General features: G+C 43.8%; 1 protein-coding gene across 1 annotated transcript in view; it reads right to left on the bottom strand.

The window, feature by feature from the left end:
* Positions 1-2,552: 2,552 nt before the first annotated feature.
* The window catches only part of LOC104029310 (ceramide synthase 4), a 28,805-nt gene continuing 14,953 nt past the window's right edge, over positions 2,553-16,404 (bottom strand). Inside the window, exons 5-11 of the mRNA XM_075723457.1 lie at positions 15,603-15,660; positions 13,074-13,124; positions 8,425-8,517; positions 7,311-7,439; positions 6,931-7,037; positions 6,352-6,508; positions 2,553-2,744 (exon numbers count right to left, since the gene is read on the bottom strand). Coding sequence (XP_075579572.1) covers positions 2,553-2,744; positions 6,352-6,508; positions 6,931-7,037; positions 7,311-7,439; positions 8,425-8,517; positions 13,074-13,124; positions 15,603-15,660 — 787 coding nt within the window. The remainder of the gene's footprint in view (positions 2,745-6,351; positions 6,509-6,930; positions 7,038-7,310; positions 7,440-8,424; positions 8,518-13,073; positions 13,125-15,602; positions 15,661-16,404) is intronic.

The raw sequence follows: 16,404 nt of genomic DNA, 5'->3' as shown, positions 1-16,404 counted from the left end.
TCCAAGAGCTCTCCTGAATCCTTGATGTATCCTTTCACAAGAACCAGATTTGCCTCTTAATGAGTTTATCTCAATCTTCAGGGGGACAGCAAAGCCCTGAGGATAAAAATCAGCAGGCATCAATGTATGCACTGGCTCCACAGTGCATTGTGCAGTATCTGGGAAGCAGTCTGCTCCTCAGGTGAGAGGTGTTGTGATTTTACAACAGGGATCTTTCCTAGCCTTCTAAAACCTCATGAAAAAGAAGAATAGACATTAACTTCTCTCCTCCTATCCTAGCAAGTCCAAAGCATCTTCCCAGTGCTGCAATCTTGGACTTGACCAGCTGGGTTAGCTCAGTTGGTTAGAGCATGGTGCTAATAACACCAAGTTCACAGGTTCAATCCCTGCTTACTGCAGCGGGGTTGGGCTCAATGATCTCTCAAGGTCCCTTCCAATCCAAAGCATTCTATGATTCTATGATTCTATGACTTGCCACTGCTCTGGCAGTGCCAAGTAACCTGGCCTGCCCCTAGGTCTAGTGCAGGAGAGCCCCAAAGTGTCCCTTGTTCCAGGGCCAAACACATCTTGACCTAGTAGGAGACCAATCAGGCAGCGGCAGTTCTCTACTGGCATGGCCTAGTATGGCTGCATGTGCTGGGTATGCAACATCCATGCTGCACGTGTATTGACCTTGGCAATGGCACCCATACACATCTCCCTCATCACACATCCACTTACAAGGTGCAACTAGCCAGGTTACCTCCTGCTGGTTAAAGAAGTAGAAAAGAGACCAGACAATCACATCTTTCAAAAGTACTTTATAAAGGACGGTTACATTCAGTAGTACGAAATGATATATAACCATCCCTCCTGAATACATCACCTGCAGAGGAGTGGCAAGACTATACTCAAAGAAACATGATAGTATACAGAACATGTACTTTGAACTTCAAATTAGCTCAAGGTTTCAGAGACAAACTACCTTCAGCAAATGTGAATTTAAATGACAATGCAGGAACAGATGCTCTCCTCCCAGAGCACGCTACTGCCCTGGAATCTCCTGTGCTGGAACCACTTTTTCCCCTCTGAAATTATCCAATGTATTTTGACTGAAACCTAAGATGAACACATACAAGCTCAGATCAAAGCGCTCTCAGTCACATCTCAGGTGAACTGAGTGGGTTGCAGAAAACCCTCATCTTCTATGCTATCACTTGCCTTTTAATTTTAAATGTGCACCACCTCCTCAAATCGGGCATTTCCTTGGTCCGACTTAGCATTGGCCCTTACTGGGCACATAAAGGGAAGTGTCTGCACGGCCTTGGCAGTCTAAGTCCCTGCACTCATTACAGTGAATCTGTTAATACTTTGGTTTCATAGATTAATTGATCTATAAAACAGTAATTCATGTCATACTAATTAAACTCTTTTAAGGGATTACAGAATCCAAAGTCTAAGACTACATGGCATATAAAATATAGGACATCTAAACAAACTGAATCAGAACTGCATCATGACTTCATGGACTACTGCTTTAAACTTGCTATTCTTGATACATCCAGGCAAAGGCCCTAGAGTTAGAAAGCCATGTTAAAGCATTATTCCATAAGGTTCAGCAGATCTTCTCTGGATCCTTTTTCCTCTGAGGATAGGGGAAATGTATTCCCTTCTTGCCACAAGCTGACTCTGGAAACATTTCCCACTGTGCCAATCACACTAGGTGAAAACATGAGCACTTAATCAGTGTTGCCTTCTAGATTATCTAGTTTCTTGTCACCTCCCTTCTTCTGTGTTTCCTTTCGAGACAGGTTTAAAGGATTACCTGACAGTTGAGACACAGCTGCCTGGATTTTCTAGGTCTTCCAACTATGATTTGGGTGGGTACTCCCTCCAATCTGGGCTTTGGAGTTCCCACCTTTGTGGCAATAATGCTGACAACAGAAGGTACTGAGATCCATACCACAACAAAACTGTTCATATGGCACAGCAGCATTTCCTTTGAGAAGAAAATGTTTTCTCCTATGTCTTTCCAAAGCTTTCATTCCATTATGCTCTGTTTTAATTTTCTGAGTGTGTATGGGGCACTTGTCTTCTCAAAAGAGGTGTCCCTGTATTAAGATTTAGAGTGTCACACTTACTTGTTAGCCTTAATCACTACTGGCAATGGGCCAGGGCCGCCAGAGGCTGATCAAGGCTAAACAAATTCCTACCAAACAACATTAGGTGGTTAAGACTTGACATTGCCAGAGTTTATCCACCTTTTTTTTTGTAAAGTATTTTTCAAGATTAACGCATTTAACAACAACTATGGTACAGTCTAATACAAGTCAAAGCACTTTGATCCCTTTCTATCTGCTTCAAGGCTACAACCTATAGTAAGCTTTTATTGAAGAAAGACCAAAAACTTCCTTCAAATATCACTGACTATAAACAATTCTGTTTAGGGGAAGCAGGAATTCAGCTATGATACTGCAATTACACTCCAATTTATCTACACAATGAGCAAACCTGTTTCTAAAGACAGTGGACTGAATTCACTAAAGACCAGATCAGAAGCACGTGAACCGTAGCTATCTTTCCTTGACATGGCCATTGGTGAGGTGGGTTCTGTTGTTCAGTGGCTCAGACCCATTCCTCCGGATGTAATTGTTGCTTGTGATGTTGCTGAAATATGTGATCCCGTTTTTCTCCTTTTCCCTAATCTTTTCTCTTTCTTCATCCTTGTCACTTTCTTCTGTGTCACTTCTCATGTCCTTTTCCATCTACAGAAAAACGTAAATGAGAAGCAATACAAACATAGAAGTCTGCACAAGAAGCAGTGCTAGCTGAGCCACAGGCTAAACATTCATCTGCTATTTCAGCCACTTGCCTTTGGCACACAGTTCTACTGTGTCCTTTCAGCTTTTACATCACCTTTGGAAACAGAGTCTCTCCGTCTCTTTGACTTCAGCCTCAGTGGAATCCTAGCTGTGATTCTGATAAATATTGGGAATTACTGTACAGGCTGAGAAGCAGCACCAAACCACAAATGCCCAGGACTGAGGACAACTGTGTAAGACTGAGGAGATCCACACTGCTGCTTTGGGCATCAGCATGCAGAAGGATGGGGGGAGCAGTTAATCAAGCTCTTTTACATTTTCCAAAAGGGACAAGGAGATAGCTCCTGACCACCCTTGGCCTGGGTGGCTGCAGGTTGAGCAAAAGCATATGCTTTCAAACAAACCAATAGCTTAACACAAAGCCACTCAACTCTGATTACATTCAGTTTTACGTTCAGGTTTTTCCTCTTGCTATTGAGAAAGAGAGATCTATAATCCATTTTGTAAATATTTAATTCATTGCTTTAAAAGGAAGACAAAGAAGAGACAATGTGATAAAATTAGCTTAAAAAAGCTTAAAAAACACTTGCTGGCTTCCCAGGCTGTTTCTACTCTGCAATACAAGATGCCAAATTGGGGACAAATTCACGGTGTCACTCTCCTTGTTGGAAAGAGTGCTCTGAAGGAAAGCGGCAAACCCCCTGTAACCTGAGCTTTGGAAACTGCTCACAGGCATGTCAGTTGCTGCATGGACACCTGTAGTCTCCATTTACTCTGTTCTTCTGGGGATATGTCTTGGAACATACTCGGTCTGATGCTCTTCCTAGAGATCACTACACCCAAATGCAGACAGGATTTGTAAGAATCTAAACTTTCACTGAATTCAAACTGCCTCCAAGGACAATATGGGTAGGAGATGCTATCTTCTGTGTACAACCTGGACTTCATGTCATTCTGGAATTGGCAGTTCAGGAACTATGCAGGAGTCTTGATCTGCAGCGTAAGGACAAATAGTAATCAATATTCCTAAGTTTATCCATTCACGGCCATAGAATGTGGCTGAGGCCTTAAACCTAGCAAGATTCACAAAGGAACTATATAGCTGCACAAATTACAACAATGTTATCTCAGGTTGCCTGTATGAGGGAGTGAAACTCATCCTTCAGGATCTAGGCTGAGTTTTAATTACCGGGGATTAGGGGACATCATGTGAGAAGGTGGTGCAGATAATCCCATAGCCAGAGAGGAAAACTGTGGAGATCAGAAAGGCCCATGAGAAGAATGTGAACTTCTGACTGGAGTGAGAATATCATGGCTCTCAGAAAGGGGAGAATGTCCTGTATTCTTGCTGATACTGCTTTGGGCTACTAAATATCATCATTGAAACAGGTCTGTTTAGGACAATTTTTCTTTGCTATTCACTGCTCAATATGGAAAGCTCTCAAATACATTTTTTCACCAAATGTGGCAGATGATTTTTAGATAAAATAGGAAAAATTCTGGATATGTTTCAGTATTTTTCTCCCTGATGGTTCATTTCTTTCTAATAAGGGTATTTATTACCTCATCATTTTACACTGTAATAACTGCAATGGTAATTCAGCCCACAGTAGAATTAGGAAAACAATAAAAGGGCGTCTTCAGTTGCGTCTTCATTTTCTGCCCTGTGTGAAGTTTATGTTTCCTAATTTGCAAGTAATTTGCTCTGTGCTACCTTAACGGAAGGCAGATAAAGAAAATAGGGACAATATGTATGAAGATGAGCCTTTAATGTTCATTCTCAGTTCCCATAAGACAGAATTCCCCAGTTGGATACTAATAAAACAACTCATCCTGGGCTATGAGGTCAACTCCCACAAGGCACTGACTTGTTACTCCTGGACTGTGTCCCTGGCATGTGGCCAATCTAATGCCATTAGGTCATGTCTTTGATTTTGAGAAAAATTTCATGTTGAGCCACAGTTTGGTCTCACAGCAAATACTACCGGCTATGGTCAGAAAGAGTGGGATGCATTTCACTTAAGTTTATACAGCTGCATCTCAGACATTCATCTAGCGTTGCTCTATGACTGATAGAGATGAACAGCACTACCTGGGTACAATCTTGAATGGATTATGCTTTGGGCATGCCTGTTTACATCCACTGCTACAAAGAGTCCAGACAGCTAGTTTAGACAGAAATATCTACTCTGTAGATGTAGACATCTACAGCACTGTAAGACAATCCATACAAAACATGTATTAATGATCTGGATGATGGGGCAGAGTGTACGCTAAGCAAGTTTGCTGAAGATACAAAGCTGGGAGGAGTGGTTGACATGCCAGAGGATCGTACTGCCATCCAGAGGAACCTTAACAGGCTGGAGAAGTGGGCTGAAATTGTGAATTTCAACAAGGGGAAGCATGAAGTCTTGCACCTGGGGAGGAACAACCCCAGGCACCAGTACATGCTGGGGGCTGACCAGCTTTTCTAAGAAAAACCTGGAGGTCCTGGCAAACACATGCTGAACACGAGCCAGCAATGTGCCCTTGCCCTTCCTGGCCTGCATTAGGAGGGGGTTGCCAGCAGGTCAAGGGAGATGATCCTTCCTCTCTACTCAGCACTGGCCACACCTGGCATGCTGTGTCCAGTTCTGGGCTCCTCAGTACAAGACAGACATGGACATACTGGAGAGTCTCCAGCGAAGGACTGCAAAGATGATGAAGGGACCTTACATGAGGAAAGGCTGAGAGAGCTGGGACTGTTCAGTCTGGAGAAGGGAAGGCTCAGAGGCATGTTACCAATGTATATTAATACCTGAAGGGAGGGTGTAAAGAAGATGGAGCCACGCTCTTCTCAATACTGCCCAGTGACAGGACAAGAGGCAATGGGCACAAACTGAAACACAGGCGGCTCCCTCTGAACATCAGGAAACACTTTACTGAGGGGGTGACCAAGCACTGGCACAGGTTGTCCAGAGAGGTTGTGGAGTCTCCATCCTTGGAGATACTCAAAAGCTGTCTGGACATGGTCCTGGGCAACCTAGTCTATATGACCTTGCCTGAACCAGGGAATATGGACAAGATTTCCAGAGATACCTTCCAACCTCAGCCATTCTGTGATTCTGTGATCTCAGTAACTACAGTAAATCCTGTACTATAAGGGAAGCACTTTTGCACTGGCCTCACCAATCACGACAACTTTCCCTGCCTTGATTTCTTAGTTTTGTTACAAATGCAAATCATACTGGAACAAATGTAGGGATCTTTACTCAGATGTCACTGGCTTTCCTCATGGAAATCTCCCCTGGAGTCCAGTCCGCATTTTTCTTGAACACAAGCATCAGAAGTGGAACCAATATTGTAGTGACTCATAAAAATTTTATGGTTTTTTGGTCAACTTTCCCTAATAATATTGAGTGTTCCTTTCACCTCACTGTTAGGAATGTACGTGTATAATTTCACTAGGGCAAGAAGGAATCTGTCCCAGATGAACCCCTGTGCTCCCAAGCAGTCTAGGTGGACCCTCCCTCCCCATGTGATGTACAGGGGACTACAAACTGATCCATACCGTGCCCTGGAGGATGAACTTGTAGACCATGTGAATAATTAGGCAGGACCAGAAGACATGGAGCAGCTGCAGAATTATCAGGAGAGCATTCATGAAGTAGTATCCAAAGAAGGGTTGGAATATCTCCATGGAGTAATAGTAGGTGTTATAGAGCACTCTGCAAGAGAGAGGGAATTGCAGTGGAGGGAAAGCATGTTGTTAGTAGGGCTGTAATTAATCCCCAGAAAGCTCTAGTCATAGAGAAAGTTTCAGGTCAGTCACCTCCTTCTCATATATAACACGTGAGCTAACTCTCAGTTCCCCACCAGAAATAAGCAGGGTAGAGCCATAGGCTGAAGACTTCTCCTCTGCAGTATACTTCAGGACGTTAAGACTACTCTATGAACTCCATGGCAGATCACCCTAGTTTACCCCAAGGCAGGTGCAACAGCCACGTGGCACTGTAGCCTATGCAAAGGGCAGGGATGTATACTCCAGGACTGAAAAGCAAAGGCTACAGCAAAAGATTCAGCACCCAGCTGAATTATCCTGTCTCTCAGAAGGCAGCTTTTCCATTTCCCTGGATTGCAGCAGACTCACGTGTAGGGGAAAATGACCAGGCGGCTGACGAGGAAAACAGCTGAGAAGATCATAAAAAGGCTGTCACAAGTTTTTTTCCACTTCATGTAATTGAATATCTTAGTTGGCTGGAAGGAGAAAGAACAATAAAACAGCAGGCCAAGACAGTGCATCTGCACGTGCTCCAGGAGGCTAATGCCAGATACGATACAATCTGCATGCAGGTAATCATTCCTCTTCCCGCTTCTTTGCAGGGCACCCTAGGCCAGGTCAGCAGATCAGTACTGAGTTATCTGTGAAACACCATAATGCTTGACCCATACTATGTTACATTAAAAGACACCCTTTGGCTGACCCATTGCTAACTAGGCTTTGCCTGGCATGTAAGTTGTGGAGCTCACCTCTAGGAAGCAATCAGAAGCATCATGAATCACCATCACCAGTGTCCCAATGCGGATGTAATTGGCACAGTATGAGAAACTGATCAGGAATATGGTTGCAGCATGATGGACTATCTGCTCCTTGAAGTCCTGATGAGAAAGAGGACAGCCGCGAATAAAATACGTAACGCACCTTCTGCCCTGGTTAAAGCATGCCTCCTGCAGGTAGCAATGAAATCTCTCTACCCAATGCGTATGAAACCTCCCACCCATATAACTTTCACCAAACACATTCTAGAAATGTAGGCAACCAAGAGACCCAGAAATGAAGAGTTTATGGTGTAAACTGAGGATCTCACAACAAAGAACACTCTCTCTCTCCACCAGTAATGGTCTGATGATGGTGCAAATCAGAAGACAGAAGAGTAAGAACCAATGATTCAATACAGACAAATTCAACATAAAGAGAGCTTCCTTTCTGTCACAAAGGAGTGCCCATATCATCTTTGCTCTGTGCCACTGTGGACACCTACCAGGCTCGCTGATGGAGACTCACAACCACCCTTTACTTCTATGGGTATATTCGCAGCCTCAATGCACGTTTGGCCATGTAATCACGCAGCACCCTGTCTATGAGGCCACTAGCACCTAGGAACGCATGCAGCTTAACTAGCAGAGAATCATCTCTTTTCCTATCTCTACGATCAGTGCAACTTAGAAGAGTCCCAGAAGTGACCAGCTAGGTTAGCTCAGTTGGTTAGAGCATGGTGCTAATAACACCAAGTTCACAGGTTCAATCCCTGCTTACTGCAGGGGGGTTGGGCTCGATGATCTCTCAAGGTCCCTTCCAACCTAAAGCATTCTATGATTCTAAGGGCAATTTTTAAGTTTGGATTTTAAGTTTGGATTGAGAACTCTGCAGTAGTTTGCACCTTTCTACGTCAGGGTTTGTGTTCTCCACTTCCCAGAGGAGAGGGAAGCCAGTGAACGGGAATGGAAATTCCTGGGAATGAGCAAGGACAGAGTCACTGAAAACCTCAGACTAGCACTACACATGTGCTCTTGGAGATCACTCTCCTGAGTGTTCAGCTTGGGTCCTGTTTGTGCTTGATTCATCCCTGAGGCTGCCACTCACCTTCCTCTTCACATCAAAGGGCAGGGTGAAGACCAGTGACCAGTAGAAGGAGAGCTCCAGCAGGTAGTACCAGAACAGGGAGGGTTGGAGAGGCTGTGACAGAGGGAGAGACAGTGAAATATCCATCAGATAAAGTAGAGCAAGGGCTGGGAGTGAAGGCTCCTTCCTAGGCAAAAGAGTATCAGACAACCAGACCAACAAAACTGGTTCTTGCAGCTTCAGGGGGAAATACTTCAGTTGAACAATGTGGTTACTTACTAAATGTCATCTGTACTGAGGCAAAAGCAAATAGCAGGGGAAATTCCACTTTGCTGCACCATGTGGAACATTTAGGAAACCACCAGGAAGATCCTGAATATTTTTAGGATTTCTTCAGCACTGTGCAGATTCCTGAGCAATCAGTACAGAGCTTTAAAAACTATGTAAACCATTTCACTATGGTGAAATAGATAAGTAGTAGCTGAATAAATCATTCCCTTTTTATGATTCAAGGAGATGCTTCAGACACCTTGCACTCTACCACAGATTCTTCAGTTTACTCAAACTAATAGGGGGAAACTGCAATCCCAGTGTGAACAGTAATCTGCATTCTTCCTGATCATTTTTCTGGGGTTTTACTGCTAGAGCACAGGCAATAGTCGTCTTTAGAGAATTCAGAGCACATAAAAATGTAAGGGGAAAGCAGAGCAGGCAACAGCTCCTGTGCTCAGTGGGTGAAGCCCCTTTCTAACTCTTTCAACTTCTCAAGTTATAGGAGTAGGAATAGCAAGGGAGGCAGCTGGGCAAACTAAACTGGAAAACTAACAGCTTAGACCCACCCAGCAAGATATGTGCTATTTAACAAGTAATTTTTTACTGTTGTGGTGCTATATGGCCGCCTTAAACCTGAACCTATTTGATTAAAAAAAAAAAATTACTATAACTAAAGAGACTTTGCAACTAGCACTTCCAAAGACTCATGGAGTATGGTGCTCCCAAATATGAATTTGTTTGGGCTTTCTCTACCCAAAGTGTTGATTTATGGCCTTCATAGATTTTAGTTTGTTCTCCTTTGTAGCACCAGCGATTGGCCACAAGAGGAAGCATGGCTGGATGCACTGGTGCTACCGGGGGGATATTGACATCTCCCAGGCTGGTATGTGCTGTTCACACTCTGGAGGTCATTGAAACAGGAGCTCTGGATCAGAAGGGATTTTTTTCCCCCAAAGATAAGATTATTTGGGAGAACTGGTGTTTCTTTTGTCGTTGTCTGTAGCACAGGGCATGGTCTGTTTAGTAGAAATTGTATTTAATACATTCTTTGTTCCTGCTAATACACAGGTTTGTCCTTGATCTTTCTTGCTCTTTGTCAGTAGGACATTACTAGCTCTGGTTTTGGTCTTTTCTGTTTGTTACAGATGTTGGAAAGTATTGGGTTTACATGGCAAGGTTTTGGTAGTGGGGGGTGTGCAGGGGTGGCTTCTGTAAGAAGATGCTAGAAGCTGCCCCATATCCGACAAAGCCAGTTCCAGACAGCTCCAAGATGGACCTGCTGCTGGCCAAAGCTAACCCCATCAGCACTGGTGGCAGCACCTCTGTGGTAACATAGAATCATAGAATCATAGAATCATAGAATCATCTAGGTTGGAAAAGACCTTTAAGATCATCCAGTCCAACCATTAACCAACACTACCAAGCCCACTCTAGACTAATCAAGGGTAGACCAGACTAAACCATATCCCGAAGTGCCACATCTACCCGTTTTTTAAATGCCTCCAGGGATGGTGACTCCACCACCTCTCTGGGTAGCCTGTTCCAATGCCTGACCACCCTTTCTGTAAAGAAATTTTTCCTAATTTCCAGTCTAAACCTCCCCTGGCGCAGCTTAAGCCCATTTCCTCTTGTCCTATCGCTAGCTACTTGGGAGAAGAGACCAACACCCACCTCACTACAACCTCCTTTCAGGTAGTTGTAGAGAGCGATAAGGTCTCCCCTCAGCCTCCTCTTTTCCAGGCTAAACAACCCCAGTTCCCTCAGCCGCTCCTCATAAGACTTGTTCTCCAGACCCTTCACCAGCTTCGTTGCCCGCCTCTGAACACGCTCCAGCACCTCAATGTCTTTCTTGTAGTGAGGGGCCCAAAACTGGACACAGTATTCCAGGTGCGGCCTCACCAGCGCCGAGTACAGGGGGACAATCACCTCCCTGCTCCTGCTGGCCACAGCATTCCTGATACAAGCCAGGATGCTGTTGGCCTTCTTGGCCACCTGGGCACACTGCTGGCAACATATTTAAGAAGGGGTAAAAACTGCTGTGCAACAGCAGCTGGGAGAGAGGAGTGAGAATATGTGAAACAACTCTGCAGACACCAAGGTCACTGAAGAAGGAGGGGGAGGAGGTGCTCCAGGCAGAGATTCCCCCACAGCCCGTGGTGAAGTCCATGGTGAGGCAGGCTGCCCCCCTGCAGCCCATGAAGTCCATGGTGGAGCAGATATCCACCTGCAGCCTGTGGAGGACCCTATGCCAGAGCAGGTGGATGTGCACAAAGAAGGCTGTGACCCCATGGGAAGCCTGCGCTGGAGCAGGCTCCTGGCAGGACCTGTGGCCCCATGAGGGACCCACGCTTGAGCAGTCTGTTCCTGAAGGACTGCACCCTGTGGAAAGGACCCACGTTGGAGAGGTTCGTGGAGGACTGTCTCCCATGGGTGGGACCCCAAGCTGCAGCAGGGGAAGAGCGTGAGGAGGAAGAAGCGGCAGAGACAACATGTGATGATGAACTGACTACAACCCCCATTCGCCATCCCCCTGCGCTGCTTGGGGGGTGGTTGTAGAGAAGCCAGGAGTGAAGTTGAGCCCAGGAAGAAGGGAGGGGTGGGGGGAAGGTGTTTTTAGGTTTGTTCTTATTTCTCATTATCCTACTCTGATATGATTGTCAATAAACTAAATTAATTTCCCCAAGACAAGTCTGTTTTGCCTGTAGTGGAAATTGGTAAGTGATCTCCCTGTCCTTATCTTGACCCACAAGTCTTTCATCGTATTGCTTCCAACCTGGCCCGTTGAGGAAGGGGGAGACAAAGTGCCTTGGTGGGCACATGGCAGCCAGCCAGGGCCAACCCACACCAGTGTGCTGTTATGATGGCTTGGATTGTTTTTGAAGACATGTACTCCAAATGTACAGAACAGGACACAAGGACCCAAGTGATTCTTTTCGTCTTACATTCCTATTCAAGCACCACCTGTTTGTATGGTTTGACTTTTACAGAGCTACAGATTTGCCCCTAAAATTTCTGCCTTTGAGCAACAGCAGATTGTTTGGAGACTCAGCTTGAAAGAGAGTACCTCATTCCTCACTCATTTGTTCTGTTATGTTTCCTGTGGCTCACACTGTTAAAATTATGCATTACATTTCCCTTTATGGGTTTGCAACCTCAATGTACGGTCACAGGGTCTTGCTCTAACTTTGGCTGCGAGACCAAAAAGCCCTGGAACATAAGCAGTCTTCACTTTGTCTTGGTACTGGGATCAAGTGTCTTTCAGCCTCCACTTCAATTAATGAGAGATTTTATTTCCTACCCAGGAAATTCTAGTACTGTAAAATCCTGTGTGTGGTAGCTCCCTGCATAATACAGGAGATTACTATCTTGCTAGAAACACTTATCAGCTGCTCTCATAGGATAGAGGAACCTTTTCCAAAGTTGGAATCAGATTTTACACTTCAATGAAATTTAGGTCTCTTTACTATGTCTGCTCTGGCATCCACAGCACTGTGATATAGCAAGGCTCCTGCTAGAGCACAGGCAATAGTCGTCTTTAGAGAATTCAGAGCACATAAAAATGTAAGGGGAAAGCAGAGCAGGCAACAGCTCCTGTGCTCAGTGGGTGAAGCCCCTTTCTAACTCTTTCAACTTCTCAAGTTATAGGAGTAGGAATAGCAAGGGAGGCAGCTGGGCAAAAAAGTACCTGGCTTTTGGTTGCTATCTTTGCTCCTTGTGTTGATGAAAAAGGAGCGGATTTTGTGCCTAGCTGGCAATTTTCTCTGAGGTTATGCCAGTCTGGGCTGACAACAGATGTATGCTTTCCAACCCGCTGGACAGCTGCTCACAGTGCTGTTGTGAAAAAACTCAGAATATACAACGTAAAACTAAAAGAGCATCCTCCAAACTTAATGGGAATGATTCTGTATTACTACTGGCTATACTGCCAGTTCCACTGGGAAACAAACTCCTTGGGGAGCACTGAGGACATGATTCTTCAGTATAGCTGAAAGTACATAGCTTTCAGAGCATGTTGTCTGCTCCACATACTCTCCACTGAAGTCTTCATTTCTTCTCCTCAGGTAACATGTCCTTCTCTGGCCTCAGCCTCTTCTACAAACTAAACAACCTTGGAGCATTCCTGTTTTTCAGTTTCTTGGCTCACCTGGTCAGAATTCTCACTTTCCCTTTATTTCTGCAGTCTCCTGCTTTCCTGACTCATCCTCTATTGTGTTTAGATTACACCAGATGCAAAGATGTTCTCCCTTGATGAGGATCTAGCTTTGTATTCTTAGGGCTCATGAGTCTGAATTTAATTCAGTGCCTTCTCTTTTGTCACTAATATAACCTGATTTTCAAAAGACATTAAAAGACAATACATGATTTATAACAGTGATTTTCCCTCTTGCATGACTCACCTGTTGTGGATATCCTGTCCAGCACTCTCTATGGTCCCAAAGCCAAGGCTTCTGGAAAGAAAATGCAACATGAATGTGAGAATGCCAGAGGAATTCTTCTCTTATCAACTCTCTAACTCCTTTAGTTTGTTACTACTACAGATTTTGTTGTGTTTTATTACAGGCAGAGCTGGTCACACTGTCTGGAATTCAGCTGCCAAGAGATTTCCACCAAGAGCTTGCAGTTGCTTGCAACATTGCCAATTTGTGGCTATTGTGCTGAAATGTCACATGCTTTTTAGCCCAGTTCCAAATAAAATAGCTCAGGGAAGGTTTCTACCAACTTGTTGCAACCTTCTACAAGTTTGGAGTGGTAGTGGTTATGTTTTGAATATATTAAAATATCCTTACAACTATTTAATTAAGGATCTCTGTGGTTTGGACAACACTGCTTAAACGTGATAAGAGGGCTGAAAACTTGTGTGTCAGGAACATGGTTTCTCCTCTAATGGTAAGGATTGTGCTGCAGTCTGTTAAGTAATGAACCTCTGAAAAGATCCTACTTTGTTCACACTTCATAGCAAATTGGTAGTTTAGAACTTGGCACCTTAGAAACTTTCATAGAAACATGGCAACTAAAGTCCCCAAAAGTTATTTCTTCACAGAGCATGCTCTGACCCTTCGCTGTGCCCAGATTTGATCAGAGCAAGCATGTCCCAGAGTATACAGTGATGGAACATATTTTATGCCACATCTGTGAGGGTAATTTTCTGTACCAGTTCTACAAGGCTCCAGATATCAGAGCTAAGAGCAAGAAGGGAACATTTCTTCTCTCACTGAGCACCTGCTGGTGCATGAGCAATACAGAAGGGAAGCAGGAAGCAGTGTTTTTTAAGAACAGCAGTAATTAGGAGTAGACACAGCCTCCTGCTGGCTGGGAGTGAGGTTGGGAGTAGGATTTACAGCAAATACAGGTACAGAACCAGGAGAGGTGTGTGATACAGAATGAGAGAGGACAAAGCAAAAACTCTGAAACAGCTATGCCACACCGTGTTACCTAAACTGGAAAGGAACCCCAGATCTCTGAATTTCATCATTCCTCTACTCTCAGCAAATAAAGCTGTTTTCTGGTGGCCTACTGTGAGATAACTTTGCATTGCTACCTGCTATTTCACTGACTCATGGGCAGAGGTTTTAGCCATCAGTCTAAACCTATTAATACAGAATTTAAACATTTGATTTTTAATAAAGATGGGTGTTTCACAAAAACAAATGCATGTTAAAATACTACTCAGATTACAAAGTAAACATGCAAATACGCCCTGTCACTTTAATTCTTTGTCCTCCTTTTTAATGTAGTCATTTTGATGCAATTTTAGATAACAGAGTAACATGCTATTTGCTACAGGATCTAGAGGTGCTGTCCTTAGGACAGATGCCTCCTTTTTTTATGAAAATTGGAAGATGTGTACTGTATTCAGAAAAGACTTTCACAAAAAGTGAACATGATCTTTCATTCCTAGAATAGTCAGATAGCATGCAGAACAACAGGATTTTACCCCTTCTGTTGCCACAGGGCTCTTTTACTATGCTAAGCAGGTCATCCATACCAAACTTTCATAGCTGGCCTCAAAGAATAACCTTCTATTTTGATGTACAGATCCACAAAACACTGCAGCTGGGATTTAGATACCTTCACTCCTCTGCTAGCTCATCCTGTAATCCTCATACTCCTACAGTACCTTAAATTCTGACTTGAAAGTCAGTGTAAGTTCAAAAGTTCTTCACTTGTTACAATAATGTGAAGTTACAAGCACAGTTCGTGCCTGCTGTCCTGGGATCTGCAGGTTTTCCATTACTTAACCACTCAGAAAGTGCCAGTGTAGATGACTTTTGCAAAGCTCACCTAGGGAATTGGATTCAGCAAAAGAGCCAGGGGAACCTTTAAAACACAGCCAGAGGATGACTGGTGCCCCTAGTCCCAGCTTAGTGACCACAGCTCAGTGATGAGAGCATATGCATGGCTTCTATTACCTCTTCTGCCTGTTGAGGCAGTTCAACTTGTATCAAGAGAACTTGTTATTTATCAAATCAGAGAAAAGGAAGAGGCATGAGCCTGAACCAATCACACCTTGGGTAAGGAAAAGAAGATTAAGAAGTAAAATTATTAAATTGCAGTCCATGCTCCAAAGGAAGCCTGAGTTTTACCTTAAACAGGTATTGGATACAACACACAAACAGGCCCTGCAGCTTCATTCTCAGATAAGCGTTCCATCTCCTACCCCACAGAAATGTATTTTTACACCATCCCAATTGTCTTCTGCTTTGCCAGAAGAAGAGGAAACCTCTTGGTTTTGGGCTGGATTTTTTAAAATAAGCATGGTCCAATATGTTTGTGGTCTCATTAAGTGTGCCGTGCAGAGGATACACACTGTCAGGGTGGGAAAACCTCTATAAGAAGGTCTGAAAGGACATGTTTGACAACAAAATCTGCCATTCTTGTAGGCACTGGCTAGGCAGAACAGCAGGTGGCACTGCTTGTGTACTCACATCGTACAGGACTGCAAGTCCAGTGAAGAAAGAAATGATGTAAAATGTAAACCTCCAGCTACAAACAAACAAAACAAAGTATGTTAGAAGCCCATTCATTAACCACCAAGCTGCAATTCTGCGTATCAATCACACTCATTGAAAGAATGACACTATTAAGGCAAAGACATACATTAATATGTTCAAAGTTTGCCCAGATCATAACAGGAGTTGCTCTTTGCCTGTCACTAGCACATTCAACAGACTTCACAAAGAGCAATACTTCTGCTTTAGAGATGGCAGAAAATACAAGAATCCCGCTGACTAAACTCACTCAGATAATAATTACAAACCTTCCCAGCACTAGCAGATGCATGGGTAAAAGTCAAGCAATGCCAATCTCTCTCCTAGGCTTTTGGAGATTAGGCATGCTAAATTCATTATCATGTAAAGTAATTAATTACTGTCATGTTTGGTCTCAGTCAGGAGCTTGTAATGATTTACCCACATTAAACCCACTCAGAAGTATATATGAACTGTTTGCCAAGCTCAGTGGACAGCAGCAGGTCACACTGAATATACACACATATAGTAGGGAATGAGGGGAATTTCACCCCAACAGAATAAACAAGTTTTTAATAAACCAAACACGGGAAATCTTCAAAGGAGTAACACTGCCTAAAGCAGTCCTTTAATTTCCAAAAACCTCCATGATAAATCAGAAGTAACTACATTTTGAGAGAAACTCCACCTGTCAGTAAAACCCCCAGGAGCTCCAAGACAGACATAAACTGTACAAAGCTGCATCGGAAGGACATTGTTT

Source organism: Pelecanus crispus, chromosome 20 (assembly GCF_030463565.1).
Source record: "Pelecanus crispus isolate bPelCri1 chromosome 20, bPelCri1.pri, whole genome shotgun sequence".
Taxonomy (NCBI): domain Eukaryota; kingdom Metazoa; phylum Chordata; class Aves; order Pelecaniformes; family Pelecanidae; genus Pelecanus; species Pelecanus crispus.
Note: the sequence above shows the minus strand (reverse complement) of the source record. Positions and strands in the feature narration are given on the sequence as shown.